Raw genomic sequence first — 17,331 nt, forward strand, 5'->3', positions numbered from 1 at the left:
ATTTAAGAGCTCATTCTTGGAGAAACTCTCTTAGAGTTCTCAAAAAACCTATTTTCAGGGTACCAAGCGAAAAAGTATGCGATTTTTTGACCCAGCCTAACATTTATGTATATGAGTGTGCAAGTACAACAGTATGATATACTCATAGATATACATACACACACAACAACAATATAAAATTATATATAAATGTGTTTGTGGACGTTCATTTAGTTTTTACTCACATAATTATGCTCTGAAATTAGCCGTCGCCAAGGTGGCAGGCTTAATCATCTCGTCCAAAATGCCATTTCGCAGCATCTGGTTTTGAAATTTTCACAATGTTGCAAACATTTTTTAAACGCTTTTGGAAATTTGTAATTGCATTAAGCGCTCGAAATGTTGGATAAAATGCGATGTACAAATTTATGCTTGTGAATTGAATGTGGGAACTGCCAAAACACGATAATTTAGCAGTTTACGTGGGACCACGATTGGCCTGAAAAAAAAGAAAAATTAAAACTATTTTATTTGTTGCTTGTTATTAATTGCAAAAATAGTATTTATCGTTTTTTGGAACACCCTGTAGTACATTATGTGTAATAAAAGGATTTAAAAGATTTTATAAGCCTCAAAACTCAACCCAAAATCTTAGAATATCAAAAAAGTATCGTTTCAGATCAAATGTTGGCTAGTGAAGGATCAGGTCCCACTTTCAGATCTCATCACTGAACTTGGCTGAGAAAAAATGTGTATTTCTGAAATAGCCTACAAATGGATATCTCTATTGATACACTCAAAAACAAAGCGTTCCACTTGTTCATATTAATCTAAAGAAAACTTCGTGTTAGGAGCTTCTTCGAAACAAAATTGCAGGTTTCCGGTTCATTTTAGGGTTTTTAGCCACCAGCCTATTAATAAGAAGATGTGGACTCTTGTATCTTGTAGAGCAGTAAATGCAGAATATCTACAGATTTTGAGAATCTATGTATATGTATATAGTATTCTGAAAAAATTCTTTTACCACGAGGATTGCTTTTTTATTTCGTGATTGTAGAACAAAAACAAATATTAATCGTCCAAAAACACTTTATTGCTTTTCAAAATATTCTCCAGTAAGACCTAAACATTCTTGCATGCGTTTGAACCAATTGGCGAATCACTTTTGTCACCTTGATTGAAGTATATTCAACCGTTCATTCTGAACGCATCACCCTCCTCTTCAGGCGTCGAAAAACGTTGACACCTTAGTTTATGTACTTTCTACGTGCGGGAATAAAAAGAAGTCATACGGTTCCTTATCAAGTCAGAGACTAAATGCAGACAGATATAGTACGACTCATCAAATTGATGTTTTGATTTATTAAAAGATAACTCAAAAATGCGGTTGTTTCTATGCTCGATGTATGGAATATTGCTATAAAAACCGGCAAACATTTGATTGGAAGAGCTTCGCATTGTTATGGTGAAGATGAAACACGTCTAATCGACGGCGGTTCTTGAAAGACAACCTGGCAATCATTTTTTAACATTGTGTACCACTCATAGCCTCAATTTACTTTTTTACGTTACTGATTTTCTTTATGGAATTCTTCTTGGAGTGATCCACGACCTCGATTGAACTCACCATATCATCAATAAATACTGATCCTTGATGAAGCTTCTTCGCCAAAAATTAAATTAAGTTCATCGATTGACAGTTTCTAAGTTAATTCATGTCGATAGTTGTAAAAATTAATCGCACGAAAATGTTCGCAATAAAATTTCAATTTTTGGCCGAAATGAATATTTAAAGTTACTGTAAACAACATAAATAGCGCCCGTAGGTCAAAATAGTCTGAATATTTATATCAAAAATGTCAAGCTTTATGATAAAGTTGTGAGTTGCCAGATTGCAAAACTAGGGTTGCCAAATCCCGATATATAAAAGCAACCTACGTATTACCATTAAAATTTGATTTAAATCTAACCAAACGGCCTTGGTTATATCACAAAGTAATTTGCGCCAAAATTCCGCCACCAATTTGTAAATAAACTCAAAATTACAAATTTTCATTTAAATTCATTTAGTATACGCAGATCTATAAAAGTTTTTAAACTAGTTATGTTACCGATAAGTCCTTAAAAGGCAAAGACATGCTGTAAAAACGAGCCATAAATATTTAATAGCTTCTGCGGCCTAGAAAGTGAAAATCTGTGGACACATACATACATATTTATAGATACATGTAGAAGGGTATTTGCTCAAATAATTGTCGGCAAATGAGCGAAACGAGTTTTTCGCCATTAAAATTTGGACTAAAATCGGCTTTGATACAGATTTTATTGTAATGAGTGGATGTGAGTTGTGGTGTGGGGACTTCGCCGGTGTTTAAGCCATATTTTTATCTCAAGTGATGACGCTTTGCATTAGCGCTCAATGCATTTAAAGCACGATTACTTTTAAGTAGTACTTATAACTATACTTCTATGTACATATCGTCACCTAAAATACAAAATAACGTAACATCACTTTTCATAAGTTTACAGGCGAAGAAAAATCGATGGAATAGGACCACTCATTTGAAACAAAATTTTAGTTTTGGTTATAAAATGGATATATACTGGTTATATATTGGTTATATCTGACAGCGAAAGCTGAAAATTGTATACTATCGCAAGCAATAAGAATCGCAAACATAAAAAACTCATTTTCGATCCTTTTTATGATAAGTTGTTTTGCATTTTCGGTGACAATATATATATATATATGTATGTATACTATATATATATACTTATTTATGCTATCTGAATCGCCATTTATCATTATATCACAGGCGCAGCGTGCGCATGGAAACAAGATACACAATTAACGGCAAATCAACGCATAAATACTTCATTAATTTATTACTTATCTAAGCGGCAGCGATTACCGGCAATTACCATCAACAAAAGTTGCACGCAAAAAAGCCGCGCAGCCGCAGTCACACGCAATTGACGATTTTCTGTTCCAAGACATTTTTGGCTTTTAATGTTTTTCTGCCAGATCATGAGTTATGGTTGTAGCAGTGGCTAGGCAAGCTGTCATAAGCGCATATATGTATATATTTTTAAATACATTCAATTACTCTGGCAACAGTGGCAGTTGAGTTGTCAGACAATTTCATTGAAACTCCTTCAGCCACACCAAAACACAACAACAAAAGGCACGCAAGCAACGGCAATCCACTAGACGTGACGTCAACATGGATGCCGGGTCGCATTATGGTAGAGAAAGATCTTGCGGCATAACTCAGCAGCTACTTGGACATGGATGCCACGCACGGAGTTGACTCTGGGTGCGTTCAACGTGGCACTTGCTGCTCCCATGGGAGACCATTGTACAAATCTTTTTAGATTTTCTACAATATTAAATATTTTTTTGATATTTTCAAATACCACACATTCATTGTTTAACCAAAAATTCTTTTACAAACTAATTCTCATTGCTTTGACATGTTCGTATGTCCATTTTCGTATTAGACATGACTTAGGAATTTTTCAAATTTTCGGCGCTGCACCTTTCGTAACGACTGTTGCGTCTCAATTCAACTCAATTCTATTCAAGTTAACTAAATTCCATGCAATACGTTTCGAATGCAACTAATTTTGTATTAAATTAATTGTGTAGTTTTTATGCAAACTCCAAAAAGCGTCCACACGCCCAAATGCGGTTGCACCCGTCGCTGAAATTCTTTCGGTTTTCAGTGCGTGTTGCAATTTTTAACTACTTCGTAAAGCCGAAAATTGTTTGTCCAAACATTTGGTGTAATTTTTTTAATTGTGCACTCGCAGGCAACTGACTCATTCTATGGCGTTACGCATTTTTCTCCATACTTTTGTACACTGAGAGAAATTGCATTTAGCATGAACAGTATTAATTCAGGAAAGGTAAGAGATCTGCATTTAGTTTTCGAACTACTAATTAAGGAAATGTTTTAAAATACCTTTAAAAGTCAGAGTTCCCATGTTTACATGGAATCAGCAGTCACTAAGTCCAGTGAAGGTAGCTATAACGTCAGTAAGGCAATAGAGGTACGAAAATTAGACGAGTTTCGAAAGTATTTTAAGAAAGCTGCAGTTTGGTCATATTAAAGAGTTCAACGAATGCAATACCCATTATTATTCTCAGACCATTTTATTAATTATTACCTCGTGACAAACGATTTGAAGTGATTATGTCGCCCAGACCGTATTTTTCCATAAGCTCGTACGTTACCTTTAACACCTTGGAAGATGGAGGCTTATAGATGATAGGATCAGGTATAGCTGGAAAGATCGTTGGGATAGTAGTCCTAACGGTCGAGGGATTTATGAGTCCATTCGGACGTTGGGTTTGTTGAAGGTAACGCAGGCTTCTTATTCTGTCTGAGTCTGGTTTTTCTGCATGGGGCTCTGAATGCATTTTTGCATTAGAGGCACCTATCAGATAAGTCGGATTGTTTTTGTGGGGCGAGAGTACAGGACTGGATGCATATAATTGCAGAATGCCCGATGCACTCGGACATTAGGGCAATTAGCTGGACTGATGGACGTTTAGATGTTAGCGGTGTGATCTCCTCTAGTCTGAATACCGAACATTTAAATGCCGTTTAACTGAGAACTCTTAGCTTCTTGTGTGAATAATGTGTGCGTGTAATGTGCGTATGAAGCCCAAGCCCTGGTAGTGGTTTTGGTTGGAATAACTGACACTTTGTCATTTGAATGTGGAGTTGCGTTGCATTCCTAAGACAGAGGTTTTTGATGGGCCTCGAACCCTACCAAGATGGTTAGTGTGTCCTTTCAACACTACCAATTGATGAACGCATTGGTTAGGTCCGCTGGGCTTTTGAACGCCGTGTGGTAAGGCTGTCGTCAGAAGGCACCTCCGTTAAGCACACCGGATGTTACCTTTAAGATACTTCGACTTGAATTACAATTAGTTTAAATCGGCCTTTGTACCTGATAGTATCTTTGCTGCGACTTCAATATTCTTCCCTCATGCCGAGTATATTCATGGCTTTGAACCTTTTGGTTAACTCTATGAGATAAGATATCACAGATGATCAAATATATGACAGGCACCTCAGTAAAGTGTGACGGACATGCCTTCAATTCATCACATCTAGAAATTGTGAGATTATCCAAGTATAATTTTCGGCTGTACCCGAATATAAAATTCCCTTACATTCAATTTTTTATTTGTTTTTTCCAAGCCGAATTTTTCGTTCATTTTTGCGGACATGATTGTTTTACAAATAAGGAAGCGCACTGAATTATTAATTTTCAAGTAAATTATCTTAACAACCGAGAGCATGGCGTGGCTTTAAAAGGAATCTGTAAGAAGCCGTGCGTTATTCGCATGCTATTTTGGAAAAAAACTGGGTCAGTGCATTTTTTAGGAATTTAAAATGAAGATAACTACGCCCGTTAAGTGCCAGTGACAGGTATTTCAGTTGTCGCAAACGTTTTCAGGCTGTGGGAGTATTATTGTAGGAGTAAAGAGAAAATAGGGAGTATGAGGTTAAAAGGTCTATCGTAACAGGCATTTAACTTGGACAGCTTAGAACGTCGGGAGTATTAAAAAGCATAAACAAGCAGGTTTTCAACTTTCGGTTTTTACCTTTATCGCTGCAGCCGCGGCAGCTCCAGTTTCCACCCCAACTTACCCCACAAACTAGTAATAATAAATTAATTTCGCTTCGCAAATCAAACACAAAAAGTCTCCAAAAACTCATATGTCATTGCAATGAAAATCTTGACTCCATTCATTCGCTCATTTTCCACAAACTTGCCGCTAATGCTTTGTGCGCATTCATAGCCAGCCGAACTGACGACAGACGACGAATCATAGGCGATAGCGTGCTGCTACAATTGGCGGTTGCACGCATTGCTAAGTGGTCAGAATAGAAACAACAACCACTGGACAATGCAAACATCTCAAGCGGCAGCAATAGCGCAGCATAAGAATCGTCTCCGCCGCCACAGCTTGCCAAAACGAGCCGCTAGCCACCAGCCGGCGCAAGTTCGGGCTTCACGTCTTTCGTGTGTCGCACAAAAGCTTCAAACGCCGCAAAAGTCGATTGCAATATCTTTGCTTTTGGGTGATTGTGCGTTTTTGCTCTCTTATTTTTCTATTTTTCGTTTTTGTTTTACTTTTGTACATTCAATTCGGTTCGTACAAGAATGCACATTTTGCTATGTTTTTGCGCTCTTCGATATAATTTTTCTAATTTACGATCGAACGCGTTGAACTATAAAAGTAACTGCTTGTCAGCTTAGCAATCACAGTTAACTTCTCCACCAACCGAGCGACTAGCCAGAAAATCGTGTGCGTGCGCTCAATAGACGTGTGAAAGAGTTCGCAAATAAATCACTTTAATCCTCCGCAACGCCTTCATATCCAGACATGAAATATCTGGTGAGGATAACGCGTGTGTTCTAGTGGAAATTTGTGGCCATAAGTGCTTGTGTTTATACCGTTACTTTGCTTCTAATCACCTCTTTTAACGTGTCCTTTCCGTTGTGTCGCACTAGATCGTACTTAGCTTGATCGCAGCCGCCACCGCTGCCCCTGGATTATTGGGTTTGGGCCATGGATCATATGCAGCGCCAGCGCTGAGTTTAGGGAGCTTAGGTCATGGACCAGCTATAAGCTATGCCGCTCCAGCTGTTAGTTACGCAGCGCCATCCATCAGTCTTGCTCCAGCGCCCATTGTCAAGGCTTACTCCGCACCTGCTGTAGTCGCCGCACCGACCATAGTGAAGGCAGCCCCAGCCGCCACCAGCTACTCCACCTTCAGTCAGGTGAGTTGAGGAGAGAGAGACTTAGTCCCGAAATCCTTAAACTAAGGCAAAAAATATTCAATTCAACGAAAGTAAAAGGTAACTAAGCCTCGAGGTTGGGTAACAGTAACCCTGAAGTAAAAGTTATTTCATTTCGATTTCAAGCATTTGTCTAGTGGAAATGATTCAGAATCGCACAAAAAGCTGTGAAGGTTAGGTTAAACTGGTAGGCAATAAGTCACACATAGCCTAGTTTTGGTCCTTTGCGATACCAGATGGAGTTCAGTTGCTAGGTCCAAGGGATGCAGTCATCCTTTAGGATGTCGGCGCTTGACACGAATTTTAACCGACTCTGTCGCCTCAATATCGATACCTCCTCCAGTGTATCATACCGTGGGGACTCCAGATGCTTACAGCGTAGTCTTGCCGATGCGGGACAAATGCAAAGGAGATGCTCAACTGTTTCCATGGTGCCCTGCTCTAAACATTTACAGCAGTCTTCTCGATCTGTCAGCCCCATTCTGCGGACGTGTGCCGTCATCGGACAGTGACCAGTTAGAATTCCAGATCATTTTTCTACAGTCTCTTGTATCGAGTGCCAATAGAAATGTTGTGTAATTCCGATCTACCGCAAATAATTATTATACCGAATAAGGAAAATATTTTTAACGGACCGGCCTTCCACCAAATTCGATTAAAATTTAGCTAAATTATAATTAAACATTACAATAAAATCTGATTTGACATTTAAATTTTGTGCCTCAGGTCATTCAACATGCTGCCCCAGCCGTCGTTAAGGTCGCCGCCCCCGCTCCAGTTGCCGTAGCGGCTCCAGCCATTTCTTACGCTGCACCCGCCCCGGCCATCTCATATGCCGCAGCCGCGCCCGCCATCTCGTACGCCGCACCCGCTCCAGCCATCTCGTACGCTGCACCCGCCATTAAATTAGCCGCACCCGCGATCTCCTATGCCGCAGCCGCTCCAGCCATCTCATACGCTGCACCCGCCATTAAATTGGCCGCCCCCTCGATCTCCTACGCTGCCGCTGCCCCATCAATTGTGAAGTACGCTGCTCCAGCCATCAGCTACGGAGGCGGTCTCAGTTTAGGCCACGGCTACCATTAAATGTATGACAACCGAACTGCAGCAAAAACGAAAGGATATACGATTACAGCAAGAACCCGAAGGCGAGACCACACCACAAACACGTGGGGTAGTGGAAAAGAAGGATGAATGCAACAAGGATTTATGGAATTACGGATTACATGCTTTACGTTATAGCGTCAGACGGCCATTTGGCGGTCAGCGCTTTTAAGTATTTGCTCTTTTTTTTGTTTTTTGGTAGTCACTAAATGGTTTAATAAGATTTTCTCAGATCTAAAGATCTAAATAATATATTTCCCTGCTCTCAATATGGGAATTCGCCTTACTTTACAATGAATTTTTTTGTCATTGTTGTGATGAATTACAAATGTGTCGACAATAAGAACCAACAACAACAAAAGCGATTCATCAGTACAACAATGTTCAATAACAACAACAGCAAGAACAACAAACAACAAGAACGACAGCAAGCAGCCGCACGATATATGCAGATAAGAGGAGAGTGGAGTGTAAGAGCGTATGATGAGTGGCAGAAAATCACCGTTGTACGCTCTCAGCAATAATTGTTCTCTTCATCATTTTCATTAATCTCTCTATTTCAAATGTATTCAACTAAATAAATAATTGTTTGAATAAAATATTCATTATGGCAAGCCGAAATTAAGTTCACGATGGCATGGCAAACAAAATATACACATGTACAACAGCAGCAACAACAACAAATTGCGTCATTGCGTGCTCAAAATGGCGTCAACTGAGGAATGTGGTGCAAAATAATACGGAATTTGTCTATCAAAGGGTTTAATGAGGATATCATACATACATGCATAAATATATATTGTATTTATTTCAATGCTTTGTATATACTATTAAGTAAAAAAGGAATAAAAAATGCTAAGTGAACTTTTTCGTTAAAAAATATAATTTGTGTGATTTTTATTGAAAGATTAGTCAAATATTTATAAATAATAATAAAAACCTAGCTTTCCCTGCTATGTTTGCGTTTACCCGCCGAAAAAAGAAAATCATCTGTTGATGCTGCCCATTGCCTACACACAGGCGTTTCCACTCGGGCAATCTTCTGTTTTTTTCGCATCATATCCTCAGCTTCTCGTATGTTTCTTGTACACCGTACACAAAAATGTTTCTCGTTAGCTAATTTTTAACCGTAATCAGCCTTTTCTTTTGTAAAAGATTATATTATATTGTGTATATTCGTACAGGGTTTGTCCGGAAAGTAATAGGACTGATTATCTTCTGCCGCGACTGTACTTCGGAGCGTGCGCGCACCGTCTGGATTCGGAAGAGGGCGTTTCTAGGTAATGAACGAGCGGCTGGTCAGTTGCCTCCGAGCACCTGGAGAGTCAGGACAAAGATTTTCGCGCGACGATACGCGATTAAATTCTGTGTGAAACTTCGTAAATCTGCGACAGAGAAATTTTTTGATATGAAACAGAAGGCTTACCCAGATGTTGCTTTAACAAGAAGTGGTGTGTTTCGGTGGCACCAGGCCTTTTTGGAGGGCCGGGAAGAGGTCGCTGATGAAGACCGAAAGAATGAGCAAATCCAAAGCGAAAACGATGCTCGTTGTCTTTTTTTGATATCAAAGGCATCGTCCACCATTAATTTGTGCCTCCTGGACAAACCGTCAAAGGGTCAATCGGGTCCGACAAGACAAATCAGCCGATTGGAAGCTGCACCAGGGCAACGCCCCGGCTCACAGCGCCTTCTTGTCAACAGCTACCTAATCAAGGCCGGCATCCTAACGCTTCCGCTCAGATGTTGCCCCCGGACTTTTTTGTTTCATTGCCTGAAAAGGCCGAGGAAAGGGGATCCAAGCAGCATGCACCTCGGCTCTCAAAGCTTTTCCGGAGAATGCCTTCCGTGACGCCTTCAAGGCTTGGAAATCGCGCTGGCAGCGCTGCATCGACGCAGGAGGAGCCTATTTTAAAAGTTTTTAAAGAATTGTAAAGATTGGTTCAATAAATTTTTTTAAATCGACTCAGTCCTATTACTTTTCGGACAAACCCTGTAGGTATATTTGAAACCAAATGGCAACCATTGCAATAATTTCAACAGGAAAAGGAATGCAGAACTGTGCGGCTGTGAACTGTTTTGAACAAGAATACAACAACATGAGCAAGGCAGTGTCGTTTGTGTCTTTCAGAATTCTTCCTCTTCTCGTTACCGCTCGTCAACAAACTACGAGTTCGGGCAACAAAAGACCTCGTCTGTAAACGCACTCTAAGTAAAATATAATACATGGTTTTAGAACTGCGGTAAAAGCAAGATGTCAGTTGTTGATCATCTTAGCCAATAAAAACCATGAAATAATAAACGAAAAGTATTCGTTAATATGAACCGAATACTTGAATAAAATGAATTTAGAAACCTACATCGGCCAAGCACATACAAAGCAACAACCTCGAAACCCAAAGACATATTATATATTTAGCAAAGACATCAACCAATCGAACGGTTTCGCCTCGAATGGATATAGCTGGAGTCTTATGTGTTTTAAGGGTCCACGTTGCTTGGTTTGTTAACAATCTACACTCTATTTATTGGTCTGCCAAAATGACTCTACCATAAATCCAATATAACTCTGTTAATAAGACGTTCATGTGGTTAGTTCCATTTCGTAATAACAGCCAAGTCGCAAAGTCTGCGTTAGGCGTGGCCATTGCAAACTCTTTGGTCGACATTTTTAATAAAATGTGGTTGAAACACCTTTAATTCTTAAAATTTTGCTCCCATGACTATTTTTCAAATAAGGAAGTCCCATGAATTATTAATTTTCAAGTAAATTATCTAAATAACAGTGAGCATGGCGTGCCTATAAAAGGAATCTGTTGGAAACCGCGCATTGTTCGGAAGCTATTTGTGAAAAATCTGGGTCAGAGCAATTTAAAAGAATATAACAACACCCGTTATGTGCTAGTGACAGGCATCTAAGTTGCCTCAAACAATTTTGAGCAGTGGGAATATTTGTTGGCAGGCCATTAATAAGAGGCTAGTCTTCTACTTTCAAATTTCCATTTTGTGCATCACACTTATCAGCTCAGTATATAACGCAGTTCACCTCAGAAACTAATAACACAGTTTAAATACGAATTTGCAAATCAAACGGAAAAAGTCTTCAAAAACTCTTCGGTCATAGCAACGAAAATCTCAAGTCCATTCATTCACTCATTTCGCACATACATATTTGTCACCAAACATAGGGTGCATGACGCCAGCCGAGCTGACGGCAGACGGCGGACCATAGGAGATCGCATGTTGCTACAATTCTGGCTGCAATTGGCATTTGCACACATTGCTAAGTGCTCAGAATAGAAACAGCAAGCGCTGAGCAATGCAGACATTTCAAGCAGCAGCATAAGAATCGATTCCGCCGCCACATCTTGCCAAAACGAGCCACTAGTCGTCGGCGCGAATTCGGGCTTCATGTCTTTCTTTTGTTGTAAAAAGCTTCGAGCGCCTCAAAATCCGATTGCAGTCGCTCTGCTTTGGGTGGTTGTGCATTTTTGCGCCCTTATTTGTTTGTTATTTATTATACCGTCGCAACCTGTTGCTTAGGGTATACTAATTTTTTTGGGCTAACTGTTGTTTGGAACATCCAAACGAGATATATAATGATTTGCATGTATGTATGTATGTATGTATGGTCAAGAGGAAAATATGTGTTGTCTCCGTCGGACCATATGTAATAGCAAAAACTTGAGAACTTGCCAACCTGAAGCGGTTAGTATTTCAGCTGGCTGAAATCGAACCATTGCCACGCCCACCGACCCATAATTCCGGCCACTTTTTACGAATAGCTTCGCAAATGACACATAACACTCAATTAGTATTCCTAATTGACAGTTTGACCGGTCGGAAAGAATTCGGAGTAGATCACTTCTCGATTATCGAAGAAAACTACAAGTATTAACATAACCTTCATTTTTGATTTGCGCGACTTGGTTTTTTCAACTCCTGCTCACCTTTTCCACGATATTTCAAAAAGGTTTTCACTGATCCCTCCAAAAGTCCAACGATGCTGGTAAGACCTCTGGCTGTTAATCGTCGATTCTCAAGCACCAATTTCCCGACGTGTTGTTTATCAGTAGATGTTGATGGCCGTCCTGGACGTGGTTCGTCCAAACAAAAACAGTTAGACGCGACAAACGATTATTATGTTTCGATACACCCGAACTTGGCTCTTCCTTACTTGCTTTTGTTTCACTTTTACGCTACGTTTTTGCGCTCTTCAATGTAATCTTTCTAATTTACGATCGAACGCGTTGAACTATAAAAGTAACTGCTTGTCAGCTTAGTAATCACAGTTGACTTCTCCACCAACCGAGCGACTAGCAAGCAAATCGTGTGCGTGCGTTCAATAGACGTGTGAAAGAGTTCGCAAATAAATCACTTTAATCCTCCGCAACGCCTTCATATCCAGACATGAAATATCTGGTGAGGATAACGCGTGTGTTCTAGTCGAAATTTGTGACCATAAGTGCTTATGTTTATGCCGTTACTGTGCTTCTAATCACCTTTTTTAATGTGTCCTTTCCGTTGTGTCACACTAGATCGTACTTAGTTTGATCGCAGCCGCCACCGCTGCCCCTGGATTATTGGGTTTGGGCCATGGATCATATGCAGCACCAGCGCTGAGCTTAGGGAGCTTAGGTCATGGACCAGCTATAAGTTATGCCGCTCCCGCTGTTAGCATTGCTCAGTCCGCCCCATCCATTAGTTACGCAGCGCCATCCATCAGCCTTGCTGCAGCACCCGTAGTATCTGCACCTGCTGTAGTATCCGCACCTACTGTAGTATCCGCACCTGCTGTAGTTGCCGCACCGACCATCGTGAAAGCAGCCCCAGCCGCCACCAGCTACTCTACCTTCAGTCAAGTGAGTTCAGAGGCGAGAGAAAGAGGATCCTGTTATAATCCTGTAAATTCCATACTCCCCTCAGGTTATTCAGCATTCCGCTCCAGCTGTCGTTAAGGTCGCCGCCGCCGCACCAGTAGCCGTAGCAGCTCCCGCACCAGTTGCCGTAGCGGCTCCAGCACCAGTTGCCATAGCAGCTCCAGCGCCAGTTGCAGTAGCAGCTCCCGCTATTTCTTATGCCGCACCCGCTCCAGCTATTTCATTGGCCGCTGCTGCGCCAGCCATCTCGTACGCCGCAGCTGCTCCATCTATTTCATTGGCCGCAGCCGCCCCATCCATCTCGTATGCTGCCGCACCGGCCATCTCATACGCCGCACCCGCTCCATCCATTTCATTAGCCGCAGCCGCCCCAGCCATCTCGTATGCCGCACCGGCACCAGCTATTTCGTACGCCGCAGCCGCCCCAGCCATTTCTTATGCCGCAACTGCTCCAGCCATCTCGTACTCTGCACCCGCCATTAAATTAGCCGCCCCCTCGATCTCCTACGCTGCAGCTGCCCCATCCATCGTGAAGTATGCTGCTCCAGCCATCAGCTACGGAGGCGGTCTCAGTTTAGGTCACGGCTACCATTAAATGAGTTACAAACGATGTGCAGCCAAAACGAAAAGGATACTATAGCAAGAACCCGAAGCCGAGACCACATCACGATCACGTGGTGTAGTGGAAAAGAAGGATAAATGCAAAACGCATTGATATTTAATAAAAAATTAATCTAACAGCCACATAAGTTGCATGATCGCGTGCTCCAAATGGCGTAACTGAGGAATGTGGTGCAAAATAACAAGGAATTTGTCTATCAAAGGGTTAATGACAACATTATATATATACATATACATATAATACATATATAAATGCAAGCATAAATGTATTGTATTTATTACAAGGCTTTGTATATACTTTTAATAAAAACAATATGAAATGAAATTTTTCGTTAAAAAATATAATTTTTGTGATTTTTATAAACAAATACAATCAAATAATTAAAATACACCAAAAATTTTAGTAAAACTCATAGCATCCGTTTGAAACCCAAAGAATTTTAGAACTTCGGTAAAAACAGAATGTCGACGATTATGAACAAAGTGCTGACGACGATGAAGCAGCAGTTGTTGATCATCTTAGCCAGCTCGCGCCAAGGATGTGTCTGAATGCTCACATATTGATCGCACTAAATTGACGGAGGAAAATAAATGATTTTAGCTTACAAAAATGTTAAACAAATACAAACGAAGATTGGTAAAATGAAGTTAGAAACCTACATCGGCCAAGCGCATACAAAGCAACAAGCGCAGAGCCGACACATTTAGCAAAGACATCAACCAATCGAACGGTTTCGGCTTGGGAGGATAGAGCTCCAGCCAGATCAGAGCCACGTGCAATAGATAGCAGAAGGCCGCGGTGCGCATAACATGACGATAAGCTTTCACTAAAATAAAAATAGAGCAGATAGTTCCAAAATTTTGCACGTAGGTGCCAACTACTCACATATGTTCGGTATATAGGCGGTGGGTGCATGCTTTGTGACGAACATCAAACCCATGGAGATGACGAAGAACACCACCAATATGAGACCACCGCGTCGATAGCCGCGAAGCAAGAAAGACAAAACCAGCAACGTCTCACAGGCTGCAAAGAAAAACCATAGCGACATTGTGAAACACTTGATTTGCGCCATATCCGGCGACATAGCTACCCAAAATTGGCATCGTGTAAACGTTCCGGTAAAACGCGCCATTCCTTTCGATCGTGAAATCCAACGATATGTCGCCGTTCATGGATTGGGCAATGGCTTGGGTATCATAACGGCTCGTATTGCTCGCTGCACTGACAATCTGCGATATACTTATTTGTCTGAAATGCCACTCGCTTAGCATGCTGAACGGTTCCACAGGCAATGGCATGCTATTGTCGTATTGCAGGGTGATCGGCTCACGTGTGCGCGGCGAAAATGACTCTATGCCCAATATTAGACCACAATTGAGGCGTTCATGCGGCCAGTTTTGTTTCGTATCCACGCACCAAGTCACGAATTCGGCGTTCGTGTTGATCATGGTCACGTTGCCGTTGGCATAGAGCATAAAACCGATATCGGGTTCACGTTGTGTGGTGCTGCCGTGGGCGGCGCTGCGGAGCCGAAAAACATATCAAAACTGTTATATTGTTAGTGAACAGCGCCAACTTACTTGAGCACTATTAAATCTGGTAGCCAAAGAATTTTCGGTACTTCTTTGTAGCCGAAACTTACGCCGGCAATACCAAATGCATCCGCATCCCAGGCAAGTCTGGGATCTTGCCAATACTAATCAGGAGCGCGAGATAAAAAAAAACAATGGATGAATGGAGGAAGAGAAGGCATGAGTAAGGTCTCATTAGTACACATATTCTAAGTTACAATTAAACCGGTGAGGCGGTAAAGCTTCAACTAAACTCTCAGCTCAGATCTAGAACTAGAGCTTTAATCGCTAATTTCATAATTTTCCTTATACAGCTATACTTCCCGTTATGATTTCAATGTCAACGCTACTCACCAACGATAAATGCAAGCGTGTGTGTAGAATGGACTTTTCATGATTATAAACGACCGATTTCAGTTGGAATGCGAAGTTGACCGACTGCAGATCCATGGGCACCGACTCGTTCGCGAAATTCTTAGTCAAATTCGCTAGCAGGGAGTGAAAAAGGTCGGTCTCATGTGCTTCCTCCTCCATTTCTTCAGCTGCGAAATACAACATTTTCTCGAGATAAACAAATACACTTACACACACACACACACATTGTTTAAAAACGCATACGCTTACCGAAGCCATCGAATTGACAGTCGTAGTACCATTTCGCCGGCGTCGAGCCAAAACTACTGAAGCTCAGATAATTGATTTCGAGCGGCGCGGGATCCGTGTAATTCAAAAGCGGTGCCTGCTTCAAACCCGGAATGTAAACGGAAAGTGTGCCATCTGCGGTAGAAAGAAAACACACACTCACACATAAGTGGATTTGCGGAAATCTGTTTGCGGACAGCGAGACATGTGCACACGAGATATTTTCAGCCTAACTTAACCACGCTCGGCTTATCAGCTGCTTACTCACACTTCTTTATATGTATACATGCCGACACTTTTTCCTTTTTTTTACACATATTTACAAAGTATGTTGGCACAATGCCACTCCCACACATCTAAATATACACATTTATACATACATATATACATATATATAAGGTATATATGCATTTACATACATACATACATACATATATGCATGAACGTACCCTTCGTTTGTATGATTTCGATGGGCGTCGGATCGTACATCGTCAAAATGTTTGGCATCGTACTTGTGGAGACGCGCATCGAGGCCATGCGACTACGTATCGAGGAGAAGGAATTCTGGCCGGCGCCAATCACTGATAAAATAAAATAGAAATGCACAAAGAAATTCCATTCAGTATTTTGCATTATTCATTTCAACCACATGCACACACACATACAATGTAAGCGTGTGTATGTATTTTGTTGTCCATTACGCACCCACTTCATAGACTCGGTCCCTGGAGAGCGGCCTGTCGTTGGTCGACAACAGGATGTGTGCATCCATCGGCGCGAGCACGTAAAATTTCAAATGCAACCGTTCATTGGCGTTCACTTTGTTGTTGGCCAATTTGTGTATGTGAAAGAATTGCGTGTAGGCATATCCGGTGTTGGCTATACGAAACTCCTTGCACGTATCCATTTGCGCCAAGGACACGTTGTATTTGTTGGCGGCGCTGAGTTGCAGGAAGAGCAACGTTATAATGCATACTGCCAGACTAAAGTTATTACATAAGCGATACAAATGCATTGCAACTATTGCAAATGATATGCCGTTATAAGATTATTTTTACTTTTCAAATTGTTTCAACGTTTCACAGCGAATGCTCCAGAGCAACTACTTCGGGATATAACGTTAAGCAGTTAAAGAGCTGCAGCATCGCCGCTGAGTTATGATAAACCTTAAGGCTGAGAGCAAGTGTGTGGGAAGTTATCAGCAAAACATTCTTGAGTATGCTGAGGAACTGTAAAAACACACAGTGTTTGCTGAATATATGAAACTTTGCCGATGTTTTTTGCATGTCTGGTTAGCAGTCACTTATCAGTTAAGTTCTGGTTAAGTTCCGGTTAAGTTCTGGTTAACTTAACCAAAAGTCCTTCTTTCGGTAAAAAAAAAAAACCTTTTTCTTTAACCAGAACTTAATTGAACTTAACCAAGACTCCTTACTTCGGTAAAAACAAAAACTTTTTTAACCAGAAATTAACAAAGACTTTCTTTCGGTAAAAACAAAAACTTTTTAACCAGATCTTAACCAAAACTCATTCTTTTTTTTATAACCAGTACTTAACTGACAGATGGCTGCTCACCAAACATGGAGAAAACGGTCTTTAGAACTGCTATTTGCCAAGAAGGTTGGAAGAGAGATGGGTGAAATTGCGATTTGAAGAAAACAAATCAATAATTTTCAAGAATTATCTAAACACAGAAAGCACTTATGTTACTAAT

At 40.9% G+C, this 17,331-nt stretch overlaps 3 protein-coding genes across 3 annotated transcripts; 2 read left to right on the forward strand and 1 right to left on the reverse strand.

The window, feature by feature from the left end:
- Positions 1-5,905: 5,905 nt before the first annotated feature.
- LOC126755896 (cuticle protein 16.5-like) lies at positions 5,906-8,742 on the forward strand. The gene is made up of 3 exons (XM_050468620.1): positions 5,906-6,001; positions 6,514-6,783; positions 7,528-8,742. Exons 1-3 carry the CDS (start codon positions 5,906-5,908, stop codon positions 7,885-7,887), a joined length of 726 nt encoding a protein of 241 aa, XP_050324577.1. The 3' UTR covers positions 7,888-8,742.
- Positions 8,743-12,155: 3,413 nt separating this feature from the next.
- LOC126755176 (cuticle protein 16.5-like) lies at positions 12,156-13,553 on the forward strand. The gene is made up of 4 exons (XM_050467560.1): positions 12,156-12,324; positions 12,441-12,764; positions 12,829-12,887; positions 13,146-13,553. The coding sequence occupies exons 1-4, from the start codon at positions 12,313-12,315 to the stop codon at positions 13,375-13,377; spliced, it is 627 nt and encodes a 208-aa protein (XP_050323517.1). The 5' UTR covers positions 12,156-12,312; the 3' UTR covers positions 13,378-13,553.
- Positions 13,554-13,723: 170 nt separating this feature from the next.
- Positions 13,724-16,740, reverse strand: LOC126755975 (uncharacterized). The gene is made up of 9 exons (XM_050468717.1): positions 16,326-16,740; positions 16,070-16,201; positions 15,603-15,755; positions 15,333-15,520; positions 14,988-15,103; positions 14,498-14,928; positions 14,290-14,430; positions 14,064-14,230; positions 13,724-13,972 (listed from the first exon to the last, which is right to left on the reverse strand). The coding sequence occupies exons 1-9, from the start codon at positions 16,633-16,635 to the stop codon at positions 13,844-13,846; spliced, it is 1,767 nt and encodes a 588-aa protein (XP_050324674.1). The 5' UTR covers positions 16,636-16,740; the 3' UTR covers positions 13,724-13,843.
- Between the last annotated feature and the right edge of the window lie 591 nt (positions 16,741-17,331).

The sequence above is a fragment of the Bactrocera neohumeralis genome, chromosome 4 (assembly GCF_024586455.1).
Source record: "Bactrocera neohumeralis isolate Rockhampton chromosome 4, APGP_CSIRO_Bneo_wtdbg2-racon-allhic-juicebox.fasta_v2, whole genome shotgun sequence".
Lineage (NCBI taxonomy): Eukaryota > Metazoa > Arthropoda > Insecta > Diptera > Tephritidae > Bactrocera > Bactrocera neohumeralis.

Bases quoted from the DNA above. Each gene is read 5' to 3' on its own strand.
- LOC126755896 (XM_050468620.1), top strand. From the start codon at position 5,906: ATGCAAACATCTCAAGCGGCAGCAATAGCGCAGCATAAGAATCGTCTC. The intron at 6,002-6,513 runs GTTCGGGCTTCA...GTGTCGCACTAG, and splicing joins CTAGCCACCAGCCGGCGCAA to ATCGTACTTAGCTTGATCGC. The intron at 6,784-7,527 runs GTGAGTTGAGGA...TTTGTGCCTCAG, and splicing joins GCTACTCCACCTTCAGTCAG to GTCATTCAACATGCTGCCCC.
- LOC126755176 (XM_050467560.1), top strand. The intron at 12,765-12,828 runs GTGAGTTCAGAG...TACTCCCCTCAG, and splicing joins GCTACTCTACCTTCAGTCAA to GTTATTCAGCATTCCGCTCC. The intron at 12,888-13,145 runs AGCAGCTCCCGC...TTCATTAGCCGC, and splicing joins GCCGCCGCACCAGTAGCCGT to AGCCGCCCCAGCCATCTCGT.
- LOC126755975 (XM_050468717.1), bottom strand. From the start codon at position 16,635: ATGCATTTGTATCGCTTATGTAATAACTTTAGTCTGGCAGTATGCATT. The intron at 16,202-16,325 runs GTGCGTAATGGA...TTATTTTATCAG, and splicing joins GGACCGAGTCTATGAAGTGG to TGATTGGCGCCGGCCAGAAT. The intron at 15,104-15,332 runs GTGAGTAGCGTT...GCTCCTGATTAG, and splicing joins CACGCTTGCATTTATCGTTG to TATTGGCAAGATCCCAGACT.